This window comes from Trichoplusia ni, chromosome 4 (assembly GCF_003590095.1).
Source record: "Trichoplusia ni isolate ovarian cell line Hi5 chromosome 4, tn1, whole genome shotgun sequence".
Classification (NCBI taxonomy): domain Eukaryota; kingdom Metazoa; phylum Arthropoda; class Insecta; order Lepidoptera; family Noctuidae; genus Trichoplusia; species Trichoplusia ni.
Genome location: NC_039481.1, coordinates 11,008,758 through 11,036,319, shown reverse-complemented (window position 1 = coordinate 11,036,319; position 27,562 = coordinate 11,008,758). Strand labels below are relative to the sequence as shown.

Genomic DNA, 27,562 nt, shown 5'->3' with positions numbered 1-27,562 from the left:
TAATATTGTCGGGTTTTTTGTTCGTTTCCTTGATAAAGGGGTTGAGTAAAGTTTTAAAGGGTTCTTGATGTGGAAATTCCGGATGAGTGATCGTTCTTGCTCTAAATAAGAGCAAATGCATAAATGATGTTAGTCAATTTGGTTAGTGTGGAGCGCACTCAGAGAAGTAAGTTAAGGAAAAAAAAAACTGAATTACAGATTTTGAATATTAAAGTCACTTATTTACTTAGACTTGCTTTAAGTCAGTGCCAAAACGGTTTTCAGTCACCAAACGAAACAAGAATATTTCACAAGCAGTCAGTAATGATTTTTTTATGATGTGCTCCAAAATCTAGATAAAAGTTGCTCGTCACGATCAAACAACGTTCTCCTGGGAGAAGTATAGAAAACTTTTAGCCTATATCTAAGCATGAATAAAGAAAAATTTATCCACAAAAGTGATCGCAGCTCGCTGTGTGTCCGTTGGGGATTTTTTTCGGTTGAAATGAATGAATCCAGGGCTTCTATAGGGGATAAACTGTGTAGTGTTCAGTGCTTATACAGTAGACTTGCTGTTTCTTTTATGAGGAAAGTTTAAAAATTCTGTTGAAGAGCAATAAAATAATGAAGGCTCAAAATATGTCTAGTGATATTCAAAGTACAGGGAAATTCTTTAAGTAAGCTCACGTGTTAAATATTGTGTGACGTAAAGAAGATGAAAACTCAAAGGCAGCCACAACATAGCTCAGGAAAAGGTTAGGCGAAAGAATTTAGAACTATTGAATCAATTTTATAATTGAAATTCTATCGAAAGCTACCAAAAACCTTAATACATTGAAAGTTAATATGAACCATCAATTTTCATACAAATTATAGACGAGTAAAAGGTTATGCTGACCTTTACATTATTGAATATCAGTTAGAACAGCTATTTTCTTCAACGTTTTTACGACTCAGTTTTAAACGCCTTTGATTCCGAACAATGGATCATGTATGCCTCCAACATTTTTCACAACGAAATTTCCATTATATCGGTACAAATAGAGTTAATGTTTCCCAATCATTTCCTCGTCATTGACTTTAAATGTTGAGCAATTCACTTGAATCGAAGCCTAATATGATATAACATTTATAAAGCAATATAAGGAAAATCTCATATCAAAAAATGTATTCAATATATCGAGATATTACGAGCTCGGAGCAAAAGTATTTTGAAAGACAGAAAACTGGATTTGTTCTTTGAATTGTCGAATAGTTTTTGGTTTTTATTGCTAGGTTTTGTCGTCATAGCTGTCTTATATAAAACTCTTTAAGAAAGAAAAAAAAGAAAGACGTCAACCAAAACTGCCCTTGTAAGTCACTTTTTTAATCACGGAGGAAAAGTTAAACATTATATTCAAGCAATTATTAAGCACGTCATCAAAAACACATTAAAATATCCCACTTTAACAACTAAATGGGAACAATATTTATAAAAAATGCTCCCAAAACGCTTTTTAACACCGCAAATCGTCCACAAAGCTTGCCAACCTCATTGTGTGGCACCAGAAAAACGCAACAACACTATACATCATTGTAAGTAGATACCGCGCTTCATAAAGCGCCAACACTATCGGTTATCCTGTGATGGATCGCATTGAGGGCATAAATCAACCTTCACTGTATAAATCCATAGACTCACGCGGCTGTCAAATCAATTTTTTTGCTATAACGTCGTGGTTAGATTATCTTGTTATTCTATTTTCGGATTTGATTTCCGAGAAGTGGTTGTTTTTGCCGAAATCGGGGAGAGTGTTAGACGTACCCGTATGTAAGCGGGTTGTTTATGTAAGTACATGTGTAAACCCTACTGTTGATGTATCTTTGACGGGCTTAGTTTTTCCACCATGAATAGATCACACAATAGGATGTCGATGATGGGGAATAATATTAACTTACCCTTGGGTATACTTATTTGTTAAACAACTTACGTATCCAACGTACATGTATTCCCTATGTCAATAATTGTTTGCCTATCTTTGCAAATAAACCAAAAGATCCACCCTTTACAGACATGTTGACATTATTGAATGGCTATAATTTGAAATGAAAATTCTGCCAAAACTGCAAATCAAACATCTGCGGACATCCATCAAAACACAAATATGAAAGATCGTGCCCAATTCACGCGAAGATAGAATTTATTCAGCGCATTCAAATTGCATGACCACGTTTTGGTCCGCGCAAATTCTGTACCGGAATTATGAACGCTCTGGGTACGAATACCGTAATACCGTTTAGACTCAAATACCGGAATCCGACGAACCGTAATTCGGAAGTTTTCCGGAACGCACGATACTGAAGGAAGTATGTAAATGTTCTAACTGATCGTTGCCTTTTGAACTTATTTGAGTCTTGTTTGTTTAGCCAGTTCTCGTCTATTACTGATGAGGATTTGGAAGACTAATGATTTTGAATGTTCAAGTGCAAACTTTTTCTAAACAAATCAAAATATGAAGTAAGGAAATGAATATTTTTGTGTTACGTAAAAAAATTGCTACAAAAAGTCTCAGAAAGCAAGAGCAATACTCGAATAACACCATATTCCTACATAACAATATACCATAATTTTATTATAAAGATAGCAGCCACATGAAAATAAGGTATAACAAAAGCCGTTATGACGCGTATTCACAAAATTCTAAGACAATTATCGTAAGAGGATTTCTATATGAAACGTACGTACGAGTTCTCGAATAATCTACCATCTCCATTATAATTTCGCTTCATAACAGCGTCGAGACAGGTAGAGGGGAATTTTAGGGGACCGCATACAGCGTCGTTTACGGTTATTAAAAAGCCAAAAGACTATTTTGGAGCGAGTCCCCGAACCTCGTACGTGTTCAAAGTTTGCCGCAAAATTTAGGGCGGATCGCATTTTTGTACGCGTAGTGAAGAAAATGATTGAATATCTATGTAAATCTAAAATTTCACGGTGAGTTTGTTGATGAAATATAAATATTTATAGGTTGTTTATTATATAGGAGGAAAATATCTTTCGAAAAAGACTGAATATTATGAAAAATAATTTTGAGTTTCATTGGAAGTTGATTGATTTACACTGCTGCAGCAGTTCAGTTAAATCCAGTTTATCATAAAGCATTTCCATCATAGCTCGTGCAAAGAATAGGAAAAAGAAAATTATCTAATACAGCTGAAGAGTTTGTTTGTTTGAACGCGCTAATCTCAGGAACTACTAGTTCAAATTGAAAAAACCTTTTTGTATTCAATAGACCATTCATCGAGGAAGGTTATAGGCTATATACCATCACGCTGCGACTAATAGGAGCGAAGATACAATGGAAAATGTGGAAAAAACAGGGCAGGTATAAATCATAACTTATATCTTCTACCCACGCGGACGGAGTTGCGGGCAACAGCTAGTATCAAAATAAACACTAATGCAATATATTCCTTCCCAAAAACCTTGCATGAAATTCGAGAGTACAATATAAAATTGAAAAATCTGCACCAAATTTAGTCCAAAATTAGGTTGAACAAAAATAAGGTAAACTGAAACCGTACTCAGAACTCACTAATCGCTACTAGCTCCACACAGAGATCCATCCCAAAAATAGAGGGAAAAAGTATTTCGTATGCACAGTGGCGCACCGTCGCATTTCTGACAAAAGCCTGTGACGAAAGACAGCCAGACGTGGAATATATGGCTTCCCGTAATATCAGCTGCCTTGCTTGTTTTGGACATAACCGGGTTCCTTTAATGTGAAATCCATTTCATAATCTTAAGGGACTTTATGCTAGTACAGTACTAAGATTAACGTTTAATTTACTTAATTAAAAATTGAGTAAAAGGCAGCGTGTTTTGTACTTTATCACGAAGTTGTCGTTTTGTTTGCGTATTGTCATGGAAGGTTATTTCACTCCCATTCCCTGTTTCCGACGGGCATTGTTCATTGAATGAAGAATGAATGAATTGGTCTGAATGAGAATTAAAGATTTCTCTACAATAACGAAGTTTACAATGGATTTACTCAATGTAACGCCCGACTTAATCAGTAATCTTCTTTCTCCAAACCAGTGCCAAAACCGCTTTATTTTGTCTGAAAACGCAAGGCGGGGTTCCGCTTTGCGGATTTCCTTACATACGTAATATAAGGAAAACTTTAGACGTAAAAAAAATAGTTTTTTATTTTGTTTCATGCTCACCGCTCAACTTGGATCACGATGAAACAAAAACCTACGCAGAAACATAATTACCACCATTCTCGTTCCAATTAGTCACATCCGTGAATCCCGTATAAAAGACATTTCATTTATTTTTAATACGAGCCATGGGCACATTGGGCGCTCAAAAAAATTTCCTGTCCGACCAACTGCTAAAATGAATGTGATCCAACGCCGGGCAAGGACAAAAGTCTTTTTGAAAATAAGCTCACTGGAGCGCAAGAAGGTTTTAACTGAAATTATAAATCAAGTTTTTGTTCCCGCCCTCAGTTTACGAGTGTAGGGCTTGGCTGACGAAATTTGGATTAAAATTGCTTGTTTATATTTCCCTGTTGCCACTTTGCCGTAACAAAGTAAGGAAATAAATTTGTTAGGAATGAGAACGCAGCGATTGTGTTAGTCACAACGTTTTCATGGGACATTTTTCAGGAAATAGCTCGCATTTTCGTAAAGAAACACTTTTAAGATGTTTGGTATCCGTGAACAGAACAGTAAAGCTGGCTTTGTTTTTATTTACATATTAATTTTCTCATAAAGGGGCCATTTCAATGCACGGCGTCTCTTAGCGTGCTTATCCATTTGAATGTTAATAAGTTGAGATGGTAATCGGATTTGTAAGAACCTTTTTATTCTAATTCTGTCTCGAGCTACGAATTCAGCAAAGACATTATCTGGACTAACCTTGAGCAGGAGCGTAGATATTTAAGTACAAGCAGTCTTCGGACTGGTTTGTCAGGAACGGCAGTATCCTCTTCAAGTACTCCAACCTCCCTTTTGATATTCTCTTCAACACAGCGGTCTCATTCCTTATGTCAGGAAGCACTTGGGGACAAACTGGACTAAAATCTTCGGCAATTTTAACGCCTGGCCATTGCGCGCCGGAAACTGGAGGCATGAACCTCAGAGAACCTACAGGGGGCGATGCATAGGGCACGCCCCTAAAGACTTCCACTGGTTCTAAGAACCTGGATTCTGGAGTCACTATAAATCCCCTGAGATCTCCGTATTTAGTCCTCACTACTCGGGAACTGATGAGTGGTTGCGGTTGTTTCTCATCCATTGTCGTGTCGCCTCTGACGAACCTGGATGTCAGAACTGGGAGCGTGATGAAATACATGATCATCAGAATTAACATCTTTCCGCTTCCACCGCCACCTTCCGAGTAAATGTCCCCGGCCGCTGACTGCTATAAGTCGACCATTTTGTAGTTTTGGAACGTTTCCGTAGATCATTTACTGGTTTATCTGTAACAAAGAGAATAGCTCGTGAGTATTAAAATGGTAAATGAAATAAAAGGGATATGGGCAAAACTGAAATAGTTTTATTTTCCTGTATTAATTAATATCGTAGGTAAGTTTTAAATGATATGAAATTTTGTGATGTGTGTGTGATTTTGTGCGTGAATGATTTTTTTTTGTTAACCTGGATAACTAATATTTTCTACAACCCCGGTGGTTGTTAGGCGATTTCATATGCCATTATTGGGAATCTAGATTTCCTCACAATGGTTTCGTACACAGTTCGTCAGTAGTGGCTTAAAATACAACTTCAAAAAACACACATTTACTTTGAATGCATTGGCATTGAATCTGCTAGTTGGGCATATAAAGCCATCACCGACTCGCTAAAGCATCGGCAAAAATCATTTAAGTTTGAAGACGAAGAGGGTCAAAATTGATCATTTTTCCGAGTGAAAGTTCTCAACATTTTTATTTAGTTTCCAGTTGCTAGGTTGCGTCTCATACACTCACGCCGCATTAGAACATCTTCAATCAAAACTAAGGCTTGAGTTCACTTTAATAATACAATAGCACTCGTGCATCATTTCAATCATTTCAGTTTTATTGTTTCTAGGTTTTTTCACAAATGTACTCTTAACTTTATTGGTTAGCAGTGATATGAGTGATAGACAGATAGTGAATCGTCGTAGGTTTACAGACAAGTGTATTTTTAAATTTATGAGATTTGTTGCCAAAAATGGTGTAGGAACCCATCTGAGTTTTTTTGAAGGATACGTGTAAAAACTCTGACGTATGGTTTTACAATAACCATATGAAAGATTGCTTAACTAATTTGTCGGTCTAATCTTTTATTTTGTTGCTGGTCCCACAGAAGGCATGAATCGAGCAATCAGCTTTCTTCATAGCTTTAATTACATTTCCTTTAAATGCGAACGTTGCTGACTTTGCAAAGAGATAACCTTTTGTGAGTAATAATTCCACATCTAAGTATTTTCAGGTTTCAAATCACATTAATTTAAAATTGTTGAAATTAATTACTAGTCTGTTCACAAGAGCCCATGTCATGGTCTTCATATTATCGAACCCCATATTATACCGGGCCTTATTATTTACTAAACAAAACACTGCATCATATTATTATCATGGGATCACTTATTACTATTACATATGTCATCTATTATAAAAATCATATCTGATGAAACGTGTGACTTCAATTGAAATTCCACAAGAATTCATTTTCGTCGTCCAATTGATGTTACATCACGTTCACACCACGTTTCACTTAATAGTCCAGCAACTGTTCTGAGTTCACATCAATTATATCAATTATTAACACTAATTAACGTAAAACGGTACAGAGCAAATGTAATGGCCGTAATCGAATTATTAACGATACGCTTGTTAATAGTCATGATAATAAATTTGCAGTTAGCAATTATCAATTAAATTACCGCAAATCATTTAAATTATAATGTGTTTAAAACTTTGATACTGCTTTTGATTTGACATCTATGTAATTTAGGTGGAGCTGACATAGTGACGTCATAAGCTCTGTTTTCGAATATTAATTAACTCATTTCGGTAATAGCTGATAATGTAGAAAATTCAAATCAAATCGAATCAAACTTTACATGTCAAATATAGAGGTGCAGATTCGATCCCAAAGCAGGCAAAGTACTGTGACTGTGTGACTGTGACTTCAAAGTTATATATGTATGCTGTCTTTATTATTTTAAGACGCCACTGAAAAACAATGTTGGAAAACATCGTTGGAAGACATCATCGGCCTAGCCTTTTTCCAACTATGTTGGGGTCGGCTTCCTGTCTAACCGGTTTTAGCTGACTACCAGTGTTTTACAAGGAGCGACTGCCTATCTGACCTCCTCAACCCAGTTATCTGAGCAACGCGATAACCCTTGGTTAGACTGGTTGTCAGGCTTTTCAAGGTTCTGACTACCTGTAACGACTGTCAAAGGTGTAGGAATAACAGCCGGAACCCACAATGTAACGTTAGAAGACCTGAATTTGAAATAATGTCATATGGTATCGCAAACCCAATAGTGAGCTAGCGTTTAGTTAGCTAGCTACTGGGAGACACGTCTGTACCTAGCTGTGGGACTATTTAGGCTAGATATACCTATCCTTCCAATAAACGGTAAATAACAATAAAAGAAACATTTTGTATTTCTCGGGTAAACGAAACATACATTTTTTAAATAAACGCAATACATATGCATTCTTTTGAAATACCGAAATTGGACATATTTTACAACATACAATTTTAACAAGGCAGCTTCAATTTGATGACGTTTTTTATGTCACAATTTTTTTTCTGCGGAATGAATCCGTAATAATTTTGCAAACCTTTTTATTAATTGAAAGTAAAATTCGGTGAGACTTTTATCGGAATATTTTAATAAAGCTGACATGAAACAATTTTTTTTCATGCACATTTTATCAAACTGGATTGTCTGATTTTTTTTTAATTATCTCACCAATAACGTATGCAAATACCTACAAATAATTGACCTTCTGATTTACCTACACAAAAGAATTCATCTATTTTTCTTCGATAAAGATTTCACATAACATTTGACCTGTTTTAGAAATCTATGCACATTTACTACGCCACTGAAATTAATTTGACTGACTTCCGAATATTTACGTATATTTTAATTAAAACTGTAATATTTTAGGCAGTTTATAAAAACTATATTACACTTAAGAAATAAAATAAAAAATAAATAAAAAATATTTTACACTAAGTACACGTCATATAACGTTGTCTTTAACCCAACATTTGTGTAGGTACCACTACTTAGACAAAAAATCATGTGTTTGAGTATGTTCACGTGGAAGTACACTTTAGTACACAGGTGTGCACTAGTTCTGGACTCTACTGCATGCGTTATGCATAGCGCACTATGTCAGAGTAGTCTAGTGCCTAGTGGCTAATAGTTAACTATTTGCATCCGTACTGTTGCAGGTACTTATTCCACTACATGTATACGATGTTAGTATGAAAACAGCATTTGAGGTCTTACTGAGCTATTCTTCATGAACGCATCTAGAAAGAAATTACTATCTAAAATAACGCGTTTTGAAATGACAGAACATCTCAGCCAATAACCAATCCAACACATACACAGAAATTTAACTCAGTCGCTGACGCTGGCGAAACTTTCATTCGCTTCAAGAACAAAAACAAGGGAAAAAAATAAAAATATTTTAAGAGTACTTCTTACTTGGCAAACCCACTCCTGACGTCCAAACACTCGTATATATCGTAGCATCCCACGAAACGTATTTGTTAACCCTTACCATGCTGATCAGATGCTCCGGCCCTGAGTTATTGGTACAATAAATATGTTTAAGATAAGCAAAAGCAGGACTAAACATACGAACAGTGGTCGTAAAGTGTCCCCTCCCAGAGAAATCGTTTCCTTCAACGGACATAAAACGCGTGATATGTATTCTTTGAATATTTATCTGTACTGGACAAACAGATAGTTGGGTTGTGTAATAAAATTCCCTCGGTATGTGAATGATTTATCTCCGCATGATGAATGTGTGGATTGAGTTTCGTAAGCAAGGCTCCGAAATAAATTCGTTAGGAATAGACACAGGAATAGATAAAAAGAAAATCGAAAATCCGTTTTCGTTGAGTATAACACTCAACGAAAACAGATTTTCGATTTTCTTTTTATAGTAATATTTTTATTGATTGCCAGAAGAACAGTTCCGCGGAGATATAAATAAAAAGAAATACAACAAGCTGATTGCTAACCTTCACTAGTTGGAGGGGCACCACTAGAACACAATTACCTAGTCTCTACCTTTTATGAAAAACAAAATAGTCTTATGACGATGTCACTGTTTCATCATAATAATGTACTAAAACTATCAAAACAAATGAACAGAGTATCCTCACTACCCAATAGCAAGGATAAAATTAACCATATAACACCATTCAAAAGAAACGTTCACAAATTAATCTTCACATCACACCTTTGATTATTCAAAAGGAGACAAATCCCAGTCAAGCACTGACCACGAAAACAAATTCATTCAAAAGACTTAACTTCAATAATACAAAACATTCTCACATGAGAACATCCGAACGTCGAAGTTTAAACCTCAAACATTTTTACTGAGGCGTTATTAAGACATTCGTATTACGGCATTGTGTACGCGACCTTACTTTTCAAACATATCTGCTCTATTGTACACATTCGGACAATGTGCCCGGTTTACACGCTACGATAAGTCGGTACACAATGGACATGGATACTTTAGGGCGAGAACATACATTGCCGTTTGGGATTTTGAGAAATTCGGTGCTTCATTTGGTTTCAGATTACGGTTTCGTGTTTGCATATGGAAATGCATTCACTGATTTGCGTTAAATATATTGTGTAAACTAGATTTGTAGTTTCTAGGTTTATACCGCGTAATTCTTTAGTTATAAAAAAGTAAAAGTATAATCATAATCGGCGATATTTCAATTAAAATTTTCTTAAGTTGTACATAAATGTTAGTGAAACCCAACCGCTGAAAATGTTACTAAGACTATGCTTTCTATATCTAAGAAAATCACGATCACCATTTTATTAACAGGTATTTTTCGGAATGCACGAATAGCCCAACTAAATTCAGATCCTAACCGTGATGTTAAATAGGATTAAGCATAAAATTAGTACTTTACCATAGTGTCGTGTAAACGACCAGCACTTTCTAAAATAAGACTTTCGCTGGTACTATCCTCTTAAGCTTAAGCTTATCGCGAACCAAAACCCGAGGTCTATAGAAACAGTGGTCCCTAATTTTAATCCTGCTTCAAGACCTTTTTCATATCCCACCCGAACTCAGCTTTAGGTAATTGTGTGTAGTGTTAAAATAAGAGGTGCTGTAAAATTCTAAGATGGCGATTTGATATTATGTTTTGTATGACCTTGGATGGTGATGCCTATTATAGGGGTAGATTTCAAATTTTCTGTTTATAAAAGACAAAATCGTATATCTGCGTTTGTATGCACGTCAATTGAATTGATTTTTTTCGGTATAAATTATATTAACTTCTTCTAAAATCCCTATTTATTAAGTTTTAAATCGAAACGTACTTTTAATTATAACACTTTTTTAGAGATAAATAATACAAATTTTAAAACACATATTCAACCTAAATATCTACTACATACAATCTATGTTATTCCACTATGGGATACTGCAAAACGATTACATTATCCCTGTAGTTTACACAAACTAAATTGTCAATACATTTCCCTATCAGGCTCGTTGCATCGATCAGCGATCGGAAATACGTTTTTATTGAATGCGACTGGACTAGGGGCGGTTGTAATCCCACTCAAATGTATGTGAATTTAAAAACAAACTTCGTACATACACACATACATAGATTCTTCTGAACAAATCCATACTTCCAAATTTCCGGGCAAGTAGTGCGTGAAAATCGATGTACGTGGTTGGGTACTGGGGAAATACGATTTATTCCGTACATATCATAAAAAATGGTCGCGAGGAAACCTCTATATTATCGCGTTGAACCCAGAAGCTGTTATATCACGGTCACGCATAACTTTGAATAATACAAAAATCATGAGATCATTTTTCTTCATTCAAAATGAGGATATTGGTTTTCATCCAATCTTTTTAAACACCCTACAGTGGCAGATATAATACCTAAATTGTTACAAGACAGTGGTAGATACCTGCCTGTATTACCTGTATTGCAATTAGTTACTTTTCTCTTTGCATTTTTATTATCCTGCGTTGAAGTTGCGATAAATTACATTATGTTTATCAAAATTCACGACGTTACTCGATACTATAAAGATAAACTAATTTGATTGATTTATTATTAAAAAAAAAGTTATATTAAAAAGTATTAAGTAAAATTATTGTTTAGTTAGACGTTATTTCGAAGCTTTCGATCGACAGTATCTTAAGTAAATGTACCTATTTGATACGAGTATTTAAGCTGTCCTCAAATATTGTGAACGCATTGTATACAATTCTACATAACCAAATTAAATCATTTTTAATTGAGATAAATAAACAAATTAATCATAAGAAATTCTTAAGCAGGTATTAATACAAATTCTTAGTAAATTTCCTTTTTTTTCAGAATAAGCATACCCTCTTTATAAAATCCAACCCTTATAAGCAATTTAAGTAGGTATTATCAAGAAAATGTTATGACAATGGGATATGTTTGTAAAATTTGATTTTAAAAGAGGAGTGATTCAAGTACTCCACTTAACAAGATAATTACAGGATTTAGAAAATACTTTTATGTGTGTCCATAATATACAATATAGAGTATCTAAAAAATAGTCTAGTAATGGCACACTCTTTTAATAAAAACAACCAATGCTTAGTTTAAGATTTTATTCCTTTTTTCACCTTTAAGTAAGTTAGAGCAACAAAGAGGAAGGATAATTTTTATTATAATTGAGTAATGTTTATAAATTCCAGCTTCGTGACAAAAAGGGCCTCTACTGACAAAAAACACCAGTGATCCTATGAAGGTAACGCTTTTTCTTTTATGGTACATAACTATAAAAATGGTGAAAAGTGAGACATGGATTTTTAAGGCAAATAAAAAATTGGATTAGGTCTCAGTAAAACCTTACTTGAATATGCACTGCCTTTACTTTCACTGTAAAATCACAGCTTTTCATTACCATAATCAGGTAGAACAAAGCTAAAAAATTTACAAAATATTCTGTTTTTCTGTCTTTCAATCCTAGATAACATCTTCTATAATACAATATTGTAGCATGTCTCGGCCTCATAAAAGGAATGTAAAATAGTCCGGGGCACTCCGGGGTCAAATAAGACAATCTGCAATAAAACCTCTGAATGGCAGACCTTTAAAATGTCTCATGTTGTTAAAATGATAAAATGTTTTGTAAACATTGAATACTTGGCTCTTTTATAAAGAAAATTCACAAGTATGAAATTAAATGAAAGAATATTTTGAGAGATATTATTTCTAGTCTGGTGGTTTGATTTAATACTTATTTTAAAGTTTGAAGATATGTTGCGAGATGTGAAATAAAAAATTAATATGTTAAATAATTTGGTAGAGTTGAAACATGACGAAAAAAGCTTTTATTTATGTACATATGTTTATGTTTTTTTTTATGCAAGCGACACACGCGTCTAAGGAATTTGGTCCTTGTGTGGCGGGGGTTTCACAAACATTCAAATCAAATGCACACAGACACCCAGACTCGGGACAAGCATTTGTGGATCATAATTGTCCTAAAAGGTGAAGTCAAATCATTTAATAAACAGTGCCATACAATCCTTTGCTTACGTAAAACTATTTTTGTGACTGAAAGTTTAGTACGAAAAATTTACACAGGGAGATAAAAGTAAAATATGTATCGCTTTACGTTAAATAAAAATGTAACTCCGTGCCGGCTACCAAATAACTAAAAAACAACAATGGAAACGTAACAACTCGCGATTCATACTAAAACAATAAACACAGAATTTAATCACACAACAAAGTAACAAACAACTAGATAAACACAGAAACCGTGGAACATAAAATTAAACAAAACAATACACAAAACGCTCGCAATGAAAGAACATTGAATCCCCTCGAAACTAACATTGTTAGGAATTGCAGTATAGCATACAGTTGTAAAGCCAATAGCATCAAATACGTTAGGGAGTTGTTCCCTCAATTAACCCACCGCAGCACAATAAGCAAACATTTAGAACAAGAACCGATACACTCAATATCTTCGCAACAACTTCCATGGGACGAGTTGTTAACACAACGACTGAGATGAAGAGATTGTTTACTAATTAAAACTAACAAGATATCGACAATATTCAAATAGCTTAACCGAACGTAGAGTCATAGGAACCGTAGCGCTACGCCGTAGCCAGCCGTAGCAATTTATGATCATCGGCGGTTTGTACTCATTAAACATTTGCATTGCAATATGGAATAGCTCGAGTCGTGCTATCCTTTTCATCTCTATTGTTTTAATAAAGGACGGTAAATGTACAGTCGTATTTACTATTCTCTGACAGCGTGAGAAAGGTTGAATAAGAAATACGAACTTAACTCCACGGGTTTCGCTTGAATAAGACGAATTTATTACCTTATTTCCTTGTTGGTGCTCTAAGAAAATAGCGAATTAAATCTATTGTTCTACATTGTATTCCCATGGCTTAAGAACTGTGGATTCCCGTATCGCTCTTTTTTACTCCAGACATCGTGCATAGAGATGTCTGAAGTAAAGAAGAGCTTCATTTATTTTGATAAAACCCGAAACGCAGTATAACTTACTATAAAAGTAAAAGGATTCACCAACAGATTAAGAAGTCTGATAACGTTATTTCTAAGTTTTTAATTCAAAAACAATCAAAAGACACACGGACTTTTAACAATAAACAGCTATTTCACTTCGAAATGATCAATCATAAGTTGACTCGAAAACAATCTTTACTACAATTCATTCATTTTTGTAAATACGGAGAGAGCTCTATAAAACTTTGCATTGTAATTCATGGCTCGTCATTGCTGTGTGACGTCACAAGTCGACGATTGAATGCGCCTACACGGTCTATGAGACTGCAATTTCCCGGCAGACGTGTCTATTCATTCCTATACCTATAGTGCCTGACAAATGACTTGCTTGAATACATTATAAGCAAAATATTTTAACTGTAAGCAAAAATAGAGCTTAGACTGATTTATAGTACAGAAGACCTTGTATTTATTACCCATTTTCGTAATAAATAATTGAACATGACGTGATCTTTTATTATTGCTGGAACACATAGTATTACGCAACAAAGAAAAGAAGTAACTACAAATCCAAATTGCGGCAAAAACTAAATACATTCAAAAATGAATAAAAAAAAACAAGAGTGAAAGTCATTTCCAGTAGCAGGAAATTAATAAACTACATGCTCGCATCACAAACGCCCTCATAAATATATTTCCTACATTCATCACAAAAAAACACTTTACCACGATACTCCTCAACAAAGCGACTGTTAACACCAGCTCGCAATGTAGCCCATACAACGCTGGGCGACTAACGTTCCTAAAAAACTGCTTTCAAATTAAAACCGCAACGTATTGTCCATTCCAACAGGAAGCGGTCGCGTCGAGTCGGTTCTGTTACAGGAAATTGCGGCCCCTATACCGCGACCCGACTGACAGTAAGCTTAGTATGCACGGGCCACATATCGCGTAATCGGTCTGTGCGTTTTGAGGTTGACACGCTGTTACCTGGTCCGAATTGATAATGTATTTGATACAGTTTAAAGTATTTAGGATATGACAAGAAGGATTTTTTTAACACGTAACTTAAACTTGTATCCCACCAAAAACATTAAATGTAAAAAAATGCCAAGTCTCTCGATGCAGTCTTTCCATTGTAAAAAGTTTTGAGATCTCATAGAAGCCAAGTCCTATTCAAAATATTTTGTAGTTATAAATCAACATTTAGTAATTGTATCAATAGTTTTCTTTATATTATAATTATAGTGACTTGGCAATGAGCACAAGAAGAAACAAATAAAACGGCATATTTGTAGGAGTTGAAAGTTACACACACCGCATGCGTAAACATTAATATCACAAAATTAATTTTCTTTTGGTTTATCCGTGTCGTCCCAACCGAATTTCGGCAACGGCAGTCAGTCTTAGTGTACTCTCGATTCACTTACTTTCATAAAGCGATGGCCCGTAAGGTATTCTTAATTATTGTATTGGAGCATGTAGTCGGTAGTGACCATCATGATTCACACATAACAAATAATCTGATCACTGGTCTCGTCAGTAACATTTGCACATAATTCCAGGCATCAAGCAGCTTTTAATTTGTGCTCATTGCCAAGTCACTATAATTATAATATAAAGAAAACTATTGATACAATTACTAAATGTTGATTTATAACTACAAAATATTTTGAATAGGACTTGGCTTCTATGAGATCTCAAAACTTTTTACAATGGAAAGACTGCATCGAGAGACTTGGCATTTTTTTACATTTAATGTTTTTGGTGGGATCTCATTTATTTTTTGTAAGTGTATTTCTTTCTTTTTTTTTAGGTGTCATAATTTCTAGGACTTCAGCTACTGCTTTGCTTAGAACCCATTCTCTATCTCTATCTCTTTTGTTTCTTCTCTGAGACTTCGTTACTTCTAATGTAAACAAGCTTAAACTTATATATATATGCATATATATATATCTACTAACTTACAAACTATAGCTAAACTAAACTAAATAACACGTAAAGTTCTCCGAATATCAATTATCACTACAATATTTTTTAGTTTCGAAATGGTTTTTCATAGACAGGTGGCGCTATCAAATGAAAATTATCGAATTATTCTGAAGTACTACTTAGACTGCGCTTTGTAACGAAACCATAGCGCGATTCAGACACGTACAACGCCATCTATCGAGCGCGCATACAATATTTATCGCAATACAATGGAGTTTTAGCTTTATTAATTTAATGAATTATGAATTTTATGTATTAATTTGTATTAATGATAGTCTGTGTATTACATTTATATTATTCTTTTCTATTCTATGTATGTATTCATCCAATTGAATAGGTACTTAAACAACGAACAAAGTTAACAATGCAGTCAAAATCCATACATAATGTTCTTGCCAAACCGCAAATATAAAATTGTTTTCTATGGCATATTATTTTTTAATGTTTTTATAATTTTTCCTTTATATGTGGCTAAGGACCTATCTTGGTGCAAAATTTGAAGTTTCTAAGTCTGCTAGAAGTACCTTAGATTTTTGATGATTTGTCAGTGAGTCAGTGAGTCAGTGAGTCAGTGAGTCAGTGAGTCAGTGAGTGACAAAATGGTGTAACTTTGATCGACCGTAACTCCTAAACCATTAATTCAATTGGCATGTAATTTCGAACTTAAGCTTGTTCTAATGCCTACTATTATTCCCCGAAAAGCTAAACTCCTAGCTTTGTCCACGTCGAAGATACAGGGGGGGCGAAACAGCCGCGAATCGCTTCGAGAAAAGATGGTACGGCCGTGCCCGTTTTGCTCGAGACTTGGCAGGGGCACTGCCGTGCCCTCAGATAGCTTAATCAGGGTTTTTTTACTTATGCTCACACGAAGCCAAGAGCTAATATATAATAAATATTTTTGGTCTTTATTGTTTTAAATAGTTTTGCTTGTAATCTACTTTAAGTGCTACTACAATTAAAAAGAGGCCGTCTGTTTACGTAGTACATATTATGTTAACGTTAAATTAAATTAGTAGGTAAGTTGTTACCAATTTAAACGATGTATTAAATAACTAACATTAAAACCGTTTAAAATAAAACACGTTTGTATATTAAAAGCTGTACTTTAAAATGCGGAAGATATTTACGTCGATTTATTATTTAAATCTAAGAGACACAACATTTTATTTTTCGTTACTAAGTCACCGAGCAAACCAATACAAACTTCGTAATAAATTAATCGGAAGTACTCGTAAAGGGAAATATTGATTGACAAATTGAAATTAGAAAAGTTTCGGTACTTTTTGTCGTTCGAGGACAAAACGGCTTAGTCTAACAACAGAAGAAAGCCGAAGGATTACAAATTTTAAGTAATCAAGTAATTATTTATGAGGTATGTTGACTGGTAGAAAAATATCGTATTTAGTCGTTGTTTTACATTTGCCATTTACAAGAAAAAATAAGAACCGATATTTTTGACTCATTTTTTTTTGACGTAAATCGGATCTATGAGGACTTTTTAGTATTTTGCTACACAGTAAAAAATTGCCACTTTCAGGTTCAATACATTAAGTTCTAATTCAATACAAAAAATAAATTGAACATTCGATCCTTTTGATATTACTCTGTCAATACATAAAGCGGTAACGATAAATATTGTTTGTAGGCACATAAAACATAAGAAATACTTGCGACAAATCCTGACACAAAGCGTGTTATATATCAAAGGAGGTTTTATTGCTTTCGTGTGACGCGCGACGTTATGCGAGTGTGAACACTGCTTAACACAATCCTAGAGGTCTAGGTATATTTTAGTATTAAGGATGGAAGTGTTAAGGTGATGTATGTAGAGTCTGTTTACGACTAGAGCTATTTTGAGTATTTTAAATACTGAGGTTAAATATTCTAAAGTAAATTTTTGAGTCTATTTCTATAACAGGTAGGGTTAGATTACAAATAGCGACCGAAGTTTCCAGGGTGATTACTTTTAGTAAAAATTAAGTGTCAAAACTAAGGATCGAAAAGTATTTTCTGGGGCACGAATTTATTTTTATTTATCAAAACTTATATGAGTTTTGATACAAAAATAAAAAAATAACCAGAAATGTGTAAATAGTTTGCTGGCAATAATAGCGTAAGCAATACAATTGAGGTAAAACCTTAATTAAATCTACAAGTGCGACATATCAGCCTAAAAAAGAGTTCATAGTACATTCTAGAGGGACATTCTTTTGTACATAATTATGATACAAAAATTAGATCAAATCAAACGACATTTATAATATGAGGATACTAAGTCGAACTATTTCATATCTACAACAAAGCGACTCTCCAATCAGTGACACACTTACGACTAGGTACATCACAAAATAATATAGTTACATCACTAATTACACGTGGCAAACGCTCATTAGATTACTATACGTATAGTTGCGCCGCACGCATGCTTTCAGAAACTAATTGACACTAATTAATACTTCTAAGAACGTAAGAGTTCGTTACTGTCGTCTATTGTGGGTGACGTAGGCTGAAATGATAAGCGGTTACATTAATTTAACCTTGGAGCCTTATAATAGTTTTAATGCTATGTTTCGGTCTGAAAAGCGTCTTGGATTTTGTAAAAAAGTGTGACGGAGAATGGATGGTGAATAAAGTCGCCTTTGCCGAACAATGGGAAAGGATAAAGGTACAGCATTTTAATTGATATTTACTGCTTGCCTTATTAATTTTGGACGAACTAGGAGGTTATTATCTAAATTTTACACTGAATTTTATAGGTCAAAATCTTACAAAAGCATTCGAGCACTGACTTAATAAATAAATATTCGCTAAATAAGAACCTCGAACTAAACAATTATTATTGTTTAAATTTCTTTTGAGAAAGAGAACTTCACAAGTGCACTTCAAAAACATAATTCAAATAACGAAGAACCTTAACAAAATCTGAGCAACAAAAACAAATGACCTCTTCATTCACGAATTATATCAAAACTGGGCCATAAACATAAAATATTAAACATCAGAATGAAGTCGCGACAAAGTCGTATTCGACAAATTAATTAGTGAACTCGTATTTTCGAGTTTTACGAGTATTTTACTGTTAGCTCGAAAAGTAATCACTCCCGGGTGGATGGTGTTAAAACATTAAATGATAACTTCATTACTGAGTTATATTTTGAATAGAATAATTAAAAACGTTGGTATAACGTCACGGGTTAGAGTGATAGGCACGCGATTTAAGGCTGACCGCACACTGAACGATAAAGACTTGGTATTCGAGTTAGTAGGTCTACTAGACAAATGGGTGTGAAAAGAAACATCTATTTAGTCTGTCGTCTGTCAGTTGATAAGCTACTTTATTTGCTCGTTTATTTTACTAAATTTTAATTTATAACGTAAGACTTTTGGTATTGTCGAAGTGAGATGGCGTATTGCGCTATGGCTAATGGCGCTCTCTCTTTTACAACTCCACCAGTCATGTTATCAGATCTCATACTAAAGATACTTAAAATACTCAACTTGATTTGTGTTTGTTTTGTTTTATTAAAAAAAGTACCTCTGGCCATTATTTTTAAAAGTGTTTATTGGCTTGGTTCCGTCCTTGGTAGAGCAAGTGATTCCTAGTAAAAACATATTTCGCTATTCATTTTAACCCCTACAATAAGTTGCCGCATAATGAGCACGTAATCTAACAGCTTTATGTCGTGCCCACCCCACATTCAACTGCGAAACTTTTAAATAACAACCTTTTACATTTTTCATTTAAAATTACGACGACAAACGAATTATGTCACACTTTTTATTTATGTAACGTAGCCTATTTTTAGACACTTTTTGGTCCTTTTGGGCAGATAGCAGTAAGTCATGTGAATAAAATTACGATTTGGTGAAACACTCTCTTTTGTATGTAACAGAATAATATAAACTTTTTCTTTACTCTGATTTAAATTCGGAATAGATTTGATAAGATCTTTGTTGTGACATGAAAACCTAAACCGACTAGCAAAGGAGGATATTAATGTTTTTTTGTTGATAGAGTAGGAAAATAAAAAAAGCGGTTAAAGTTGAATTTAATTGTTTTAAGTCATGACGTAACTAGTTCATGACAGCAATACGAATCAACCATTATTCCTTAAAAGCTTTAATTGGCACAAGTACAATATAGAAACAAAAATAAAAACTCCTAGATTTAAGTTCTCAGTGATTGCACAAGAAATACAAAATGAGGCCAATTTTGTTGAAAAAGTGAAGGCTATTTAATTATTTAGCGGACGACCTTTTTGGCAAAGTGGCACTGTGTTGTTGCTAGGCTGAGTTTTACTTCAAATTCGTAACACTGGCTGTATGTATTGACACATTATACGTGCCTCATACATCGCTTTTCTGGCTTCTTTTTTCTTTAGTATATTTCAAATACTGATTTTGAATTTCGAGAATAATTCATTTGTGTAGACTAATGACGTACGCAATTTAACGATAAAAGCATTACGACATTAGTCAAAACACGTTCATCAATTTTCAAATTATTTCGCGAAGCAAAAACATCGCGATTTAAATCGATAGGCGATATTAAATCAGTGTCTAAAATCTCATGCAATATAACTGCACCTACTCGATCGAATCCAAATACATTTGATAAACGATGTGAACGTTAATCGCGAGCAAGTCGATTAATTACTCGATTCTATTCGATACTGAATAATGGACTTTCGGCTCGACTGAGATCCTGTGATCTATTATTGTAGTTACTTAGTATTGGTTTAGTACCGGCTTTAGATGCACTGCTGCGGTTCCCATAGTTTCTTTATTTTGATCCTGATAAATAGTTGTGTCATTTTGATAAAACGTTTTGGGAAAAAAATGGTCTTTTAAATGTTCCGTTTGGATACAGAACCCTAAAAAGAAAACAATCAATAAATAGCCGCAAGAGTACAACATATTAAAAACAAATTGGTCAATCCAGAATTTCTCAAACAAAAGAAAAACGAAAAAACCGTTCCATTCATTTCGAGTAACGATGCCAAATCAAATATACAAATACATTTCTAAAGTTAATCATATTACGACCTTTTGATAAAATCCCTCCTTTTTTCTTTGATCAGGGGTTAGAAATTGAATCAACCTCAAGTCGATAGCCCGCGTTCTACATAAGAAACCCTGTTCAATATCTAAGTAGGTCAAACACTGCAGTTTCTTAATAGCTTTATATTGGCAGGGTACCAATAAATGTTAATTCATTTTCCATCAATTTTTTAGAATAAAATGCAATTAATACGATTTATTAAGGAATAATCATGATACTTTAGTCCTTAAAAAAACCTAAGTACTTGTTATTTCAAGACTTATCTTGTCAGTTTTCAATTAATTAACCGAATGGTTAATTTCAGTAATTAAATTAATTCCATTCTCAAGGTTCATTCACTACTAGAACAGTGAGTGTTACTTAAAATGGACTAGATGTGACTGTACTGATAGCCGAATGTTTGAGGTTACCTCGTCAGGCCCACTGAACGCAACGTGTCGTGAGTTTTATCCCTGCGTAAAAATAGCAATTGTGTGATCCTCGAATGCTTGTCCCGAGTCTGGGTGTCTTTGCGTATGTCACTTTCAAATCTTTGTGAAACACTTGTGATACAAGGATTAAATTTCTCACAGCGGGAGTGTTGTATTTTTTTTAAATACTACACTTATACGCAGGCAGGGCTACTACCCAAATTTTTGTATTCTGAAGTAACGCCTGTGAAAATGGTAAAAACACATGTAAACGTATTTAACTGTACTGAATGTATACCCATGATGCTTCCCTGAATTTCAGCATTTCATAATAAATGTATGAGCTTGTAAATGGAACTTTGGGATGGACTCAGAGCATTACAACTATGAGTTTTTTGCAAACAGGATTAAAAAAATCTGGTGATGGCTGATGCGAGTTGATGTTTTAAATATGTATTTTTTAATAAGCTTTTCCACACAATTGGGCTTTGTTTGTATCGTGTTGAACAGGACATACTTATTATCCGTTCCTGGAATTTAATTTATTCATATTATACGCGTTCAATAAATCATCAGTAGTAAAGCATACAATTGCCTTCATATAAGGTTGGGGTATTAAAAACAAGGTCAGAAAAAGTGAACGTAAGAAAATAAATCTATTCTTTTATACATTTTATTTCATATTTCCAGGTTTGGCACATTTAGTATTGAATTATTACAGACACATTTGATAGGTTTAAAACGCGAAACGTTTTCAACGCTTCCCCGACAGAAATGTGGAAGGAAGCCAAGAATTGAGATTAATGGAAAGATTTGGGCTCGCGTTTGCCCCACGGCTAGATTTTAGATTCAGAAATATAAATTGATCTTTTAACCCTTTATGATATTGTATTTCATAATAACTCACAATCTAAAAATATCTCAAATATGATTCATCGATAATCTACTGTAGAAGTGATCTTAAAAATGTGAGAGTGTTTGTATGTACGTATATATCTGTATGTTTGTAACCTCTTCACGCCCAAACGAATGGACCGAATTTAATTAAATTTGGCATGGAGCTAGCTGACATCCTTGGAGCTATCGACTTTGTTGAAGGAAGGAAAAGTTATTGCAGCAAATACCATCATCAATAGCTACGTTAACATAAAATAAAAAAATGAATTCGTTTCACTCATTCAAAATATACATGACAATTATTCGAAAAACAAAAACTCAGTCCCAATCACACATAACTTTTTGCATGCCATTAAAAAAAAAAACCCCAACAAAAACTCGAAAACTTTCCGTTCCTCATCAAAACAGAATTTTGCGTCATTATCAACGGTCGATCGTAAGTCGAAAATAATTGCAGACTGTCACACAGCCAACACGTCATCGTGCAGGTTAATTAAAAACGATTAAGGCCCAGTGAGTATTGTTAGTCTACGACAGATCCAGGCCAGTGACGTCACATTCAACGTATAAGCAGAAGAATATGACGTGTTCAAAAGTGTGTCGTGTGACCTAGTATTTAAGTTTGATTTTCTATTGCGGTACGTTGAAGTGTTTGAGTAAAGATTTTTGTTCTCAAAGTCTTTTCCTATTTTTGCGTATAGCTGTGGCTTTTGCTTAATAAAGTCCTGGTGAATAATGTATAGGTCGGTATTCAAGTATTTTATTAGAATACTAAACAGAGTGGAGTATAAAGTTAGGATTATAAATAGGTACCACTAATGCACAGTTTATTACTGACTGCGTTTGTGGACGGCAAACAAGCTGTTATTACCATGCGATTATAAAGGAAATACAACTGGTATTCGTGTTACTTTATCGTCAATTCCTATGCAACAAAGTAAGCTAAGTATGCAGTATGGTTTGCAAATCAACAGACGTATGGACAACACGTCATTTTGTAGAGGCAAAGTGGCACCACAGGTCTGGTGGGGTTTTATATTTTCTTGCATTTTGCGCTTTCAGTGCAATTTCAAAACGTTTCGAATTTGAACTCGAGATTCAAACAAAATGAGATGTAAATTGGTGCCAAATTCAATGGTCTGCACTACCAAATTTAATTTATTTAAAACTTAGGATAAAATATAGAAGAAAAAGGTCTGACTTGGCTAGTTCTCGTAAACGAATTATTATGTTCAATTATAGCTAGTAGGTCTCTACCAACAACCTTAACGTTCGGAATAATAAAATAAGATCAAACGAGTAATAAGTTTAGAACTTATGAAGGCTATAATAGAATTCGCATATAATAACAAGCCAAGTCAAACCTTAAGCATACGACATAAGATCTATTGTTTCATTCCGATAGAAAAAAAAACAGTATCACAAACACACAACATTAAAATGAAGGCGGTGTAACAGTACATCGGCTTATTATTGGGTTCATTAATATATCAATCAATGTTATTCGCTGATTCAATCCGCGAGTTAATGAACTGAATTGTTCATAAATTGATTGTAGTAAATCAGTTATGCAGTCAATCCAGTTATTCGTTTACTAGCCGTTGCCCGCGACTTCGTCCACGTGGTTAGAACTTTCCCCGTTTTTTCCACATTTTCCATTGTATCTTCGCTCCTATTCGTCGCAGCGTAACGTTATATGGCCTTCCTTGATAAATGGTTTATTCAACACAAAAAGAATTTTTCAATTCGAAACAGTAGTTCCTAAGATTAGCGCGTTCAAACAAACAAACTCTTCAGCTTTATATAATAGTATAATATAGATTATTTCTCATTCGAAACTAATCATTTGTTGTTTATTTTGAAATTTCGAGAACTTCACTTGTTTTGAGGCTTATGAATATTAAGTAGTATTGAATGTTAATTTTTAATTCTATAAAACCTTTTTGTGTTGGAAATTATTATTACTAATTAATGTGGTACTGCCAGGTGGTATTATAAATTGTGAATATAATTATTTCTCAGTAACGTTTTCACAAACATAATCCTTACTAATATTATAAATGCGAAAGTAACTCTGTCTGTCTGTCTGTTACGCTTTCACGTCTAAACCACTAAACCGATTTTAATGAAATTTGGTACAGAGATCGAGTTGATCTTGAGAAAAAACATAGGATAGTTTTTATCCCGGACTTTTGAAGAGTTCTCTTGGAAACGCGATATAACCGACCTCGACGCGGGCGAAAAGCTAGTATTTAACATATTTAGTAGTAAAAGTAAGTTCGGTATACATAATGTACATACTACATATGTAGGACTAGTTTGTCTTTGACTCAATATTTTGAGGAGTTAAGAGAGACCTCTACTTTTCACTCCAATAACTGACATTACTGCGCTTAAAGCCACAGTCAAAACATTTGACAGCAGGAACCTTATTCTTTCCTACGTATTTCATAATGAAGCACGTGCGCAAAACTTTATACAGAATGACGAATCAGAAAAATACAAACACGATAAACAATGTTCCCGAATCCCGCCAGTAATCGAATCACAGTATACCAAAAACGTATACTTTGCGATATAATTGTATGAAAACACGTATTTATTTCGGCTATCGATTTCGTTTCGTTCCCTTATAATTCAGTCGAGGTTTTATTAGAAAGCTTGACGTGAAGGGTGAACGGATCGTGTTCTGTTTTGTATATTCACTCCTTCATTTCGGGTACAGGCAGAATTGAAGGTCGGTGTATTGTTACCGATAATTTTGTTGACACGTCGTGTTTGGACAATTCGTTATTTCGTTTGTTTAATTAAGAGCAACAGATCTATAGAATTATTTGAGAAGGTATATTGTTTGATAGCGAAATAATACACTGGGTTGGATTTTTAAATGTAAGTAAATAAAGAAAATATACAGAGATAAGTCAGATTAATTGTCCTACGCGGCAACATTACTCGTACGGTGAGAATGGTAATGTTACCTTAAACAACAAAAAATAGGGGATATTGTGAATTTCTGATAGAGTCATTTGTATAAAGATATTCAATTGAAATATCAAACGAACACTAGCAATCACAGAAACACTATTACAGAATCACGACTCTGTTCGTTCTCTTCCAATAAGTAATACTTATTCCCATATCCCTTAATACCATCTAAATAATATGATAAATGAGAAAACATCCCTATGTACGCTTCTGGACACTGTTATACATTTGGTGAAACGGGTATCGCTCAAAAATACCATTATAACGGGAGTTTCACAAACATTGCAATCACAAGAACAGAGACACCCAGACTTAGAGAGATCAATCCCGTAGCACGTCGCGTACAGTAAATTTAACATGGCGACTCCCGGAATCCGTACAGTAAAATCTAAACTGAAAGGACCTAATTCTCAATAATTCTAAAAAAATTTGTTAAAGATAAGTCTAAATCCCAAGGTATAATAACGGAAGCCACTTGTATAAGCCAATGACAATATCTAGTAATCTATTCTGTGACCTATATATTAATTATCAACACCCTGCCCCTGATCCCCAAAGCTAACAATTAATTATACAATAACTCTACACAGTACAGGAGAGAACGTCAACTGTAAAATAAATAAATAATTAGTAATTTACGTAGCAGCTGTAACACAACTCCGCGTTAATTATAAACTATTTAGATAATAACGCTTTTGCCTCACGGTAATTACACCGTTGTCTTAGCTATGTGTTGGGAATATTTAAAACGAGAAAATGTAACCTATAAAATCTCTTTTGTGGTCTCATTTCTTTACTGTCCAGCTTGGGTAAGAATAGCCAGTACAGGGTCAGTCAGATATGCGACGCTGGGGGTTACAAATGGGCTATTGAAAAACATAAAATACTCTTAAAATATTTTTTTCATCTTACAAATTTTTGACCATAAGGTAATATATGGGTCCATACGCAAAAGGTAAAAATGAAAAGATTTTATTATAACTCCGCTCTCTGTCTGTTTGTTCGCCTGTACAACATCAGTTTGCCACGAAAATAATTGTCATGGACCTTGATAGCCATAAAGTAATTTTCGCAACTGATGTATTTCCGTTGCCTGTATAACATATGTAGTTATATAGGTAGGTGAATGTAAGATTAAAAATATAAGTAAGTTAGAAAAATATGTAAAATGTACAATTGTAACGATCATTACATAAATGATTCAGTCCATTACCACAAGACTTGATTCTGGTGTTGAAGGTCACACGTGTTTTCTAGGAAAAGAAACAAAAATTAAAATGTAATTTATTTTCTCATTCCTTATCCCGGACAAAGGTTCCAGTGGAATCAATATTTAATATTTTACTTTGCCTTGATTTAAGCCAGTAGCACATTGAGCGTTTTTAAAGCGTTCACAAAGCTGCATTTTTAGGATGATTCTTTTTTAAGTTTTAAGTTTATCTTTTTGGGTATATTTCTGTAATACGACCATTTCGTGTGGTGTAAGGCGTTCCCTTAATATTAAAAGACTCAGGGTCTAATCAGACGGACCGCATTTCAACTGCAATCCAACTGCAACTTTGCAGTTCGAATGCAGTTGACACGACCGTGTAAACGGTTTTGCGGGGCATGTAATTTAGCTATGTAATGTATATGAGAGAAATAAAGACTTTGAATTGAATTGACTGCAATAGAACTGCACGCCCACTGCAATTGGTTAGCAGTATGGTTGGTTTGCAGTTCTGTTGCAGTCGTGTCAACTGCATTCGAACTGCAAAGTTGCAGTTGGATTGCAGTTGAAATGCAGTCCGTCTGACTAGAGCCTTAGGATTAGCATTCTTGGATCTCATATATGCGTGTCCTACGCGGCAACATTACTCGTGAGTATGGTAATGTAACTTTAAACACTCGGCTATGAATATTGCGAGTTTCACATAGAGTCATCTCTAAAAATTATCTCAATTGAAATATCAAACGAACATAAGCAATCACAGTAAACACTATTACAGAATCACGACTCTGTTCGTTCTATTACAATGACTAATACTTATTCCCCTATTACTTGGTTATCGCTCTGTTAATGAGCACGCTCTCAAATTTTATCTCCAAATCTACATACTTGTGGCAACTGTTGCACTGATAATGTTATTTTAGTATTAGCATATAATTAAACCAATTCTGTAAGCTTATTTTGAACGAGGCAGGACTGTGTGAAAGCGAGAGGTTACTACGTATAGACCTGCGCGGTGTAAGCGCACTTATAGTACAGGTATGATAGTGGTGAAATCAATTTTAGGTAAGTACCAATTCATATTCAAGTCATAATGTTATATTTACTCAGCTGGTGATAAGACTCTACCAAGTTGTAACGCAGCTTAAAATTATTATTTGAAATCTCCAAAATCAATAATTAATTATAATAGAATGGATGACTTTGATCAAACGTATACTAAAAAAAACCATCTTTTTACCTATGTTGGAAATGGAACATAGTAATATT

General features: G+C 34.2%; 1 protein-coding gene across 1 annotated transcript in view; it reads right to left on the bottom strand.

Annotated features, from left to right (window-relative positions):
- Positions 1–5,520, bottom strand: part of LOC113492998 (neuroligin-4, X-linked) — a 39,846-nt gene extending 34,326 nt beyond the window's left edge. Inside the window, exon 1 of the mRNA XM_026870760.1 lies at positions 4,885–5,520. Coding sequence (XP_026726561.1) covers positions 4,885–5,338 — 454 coding nt within the window. The 5' untranslated portion in view covers positions 5,339–5,520. The remainder of the gene's footprint in view (positions 1–4,884) is intronic.
- Positions 5,521–27,562: the final 22,042 nt, after the last annotated feature.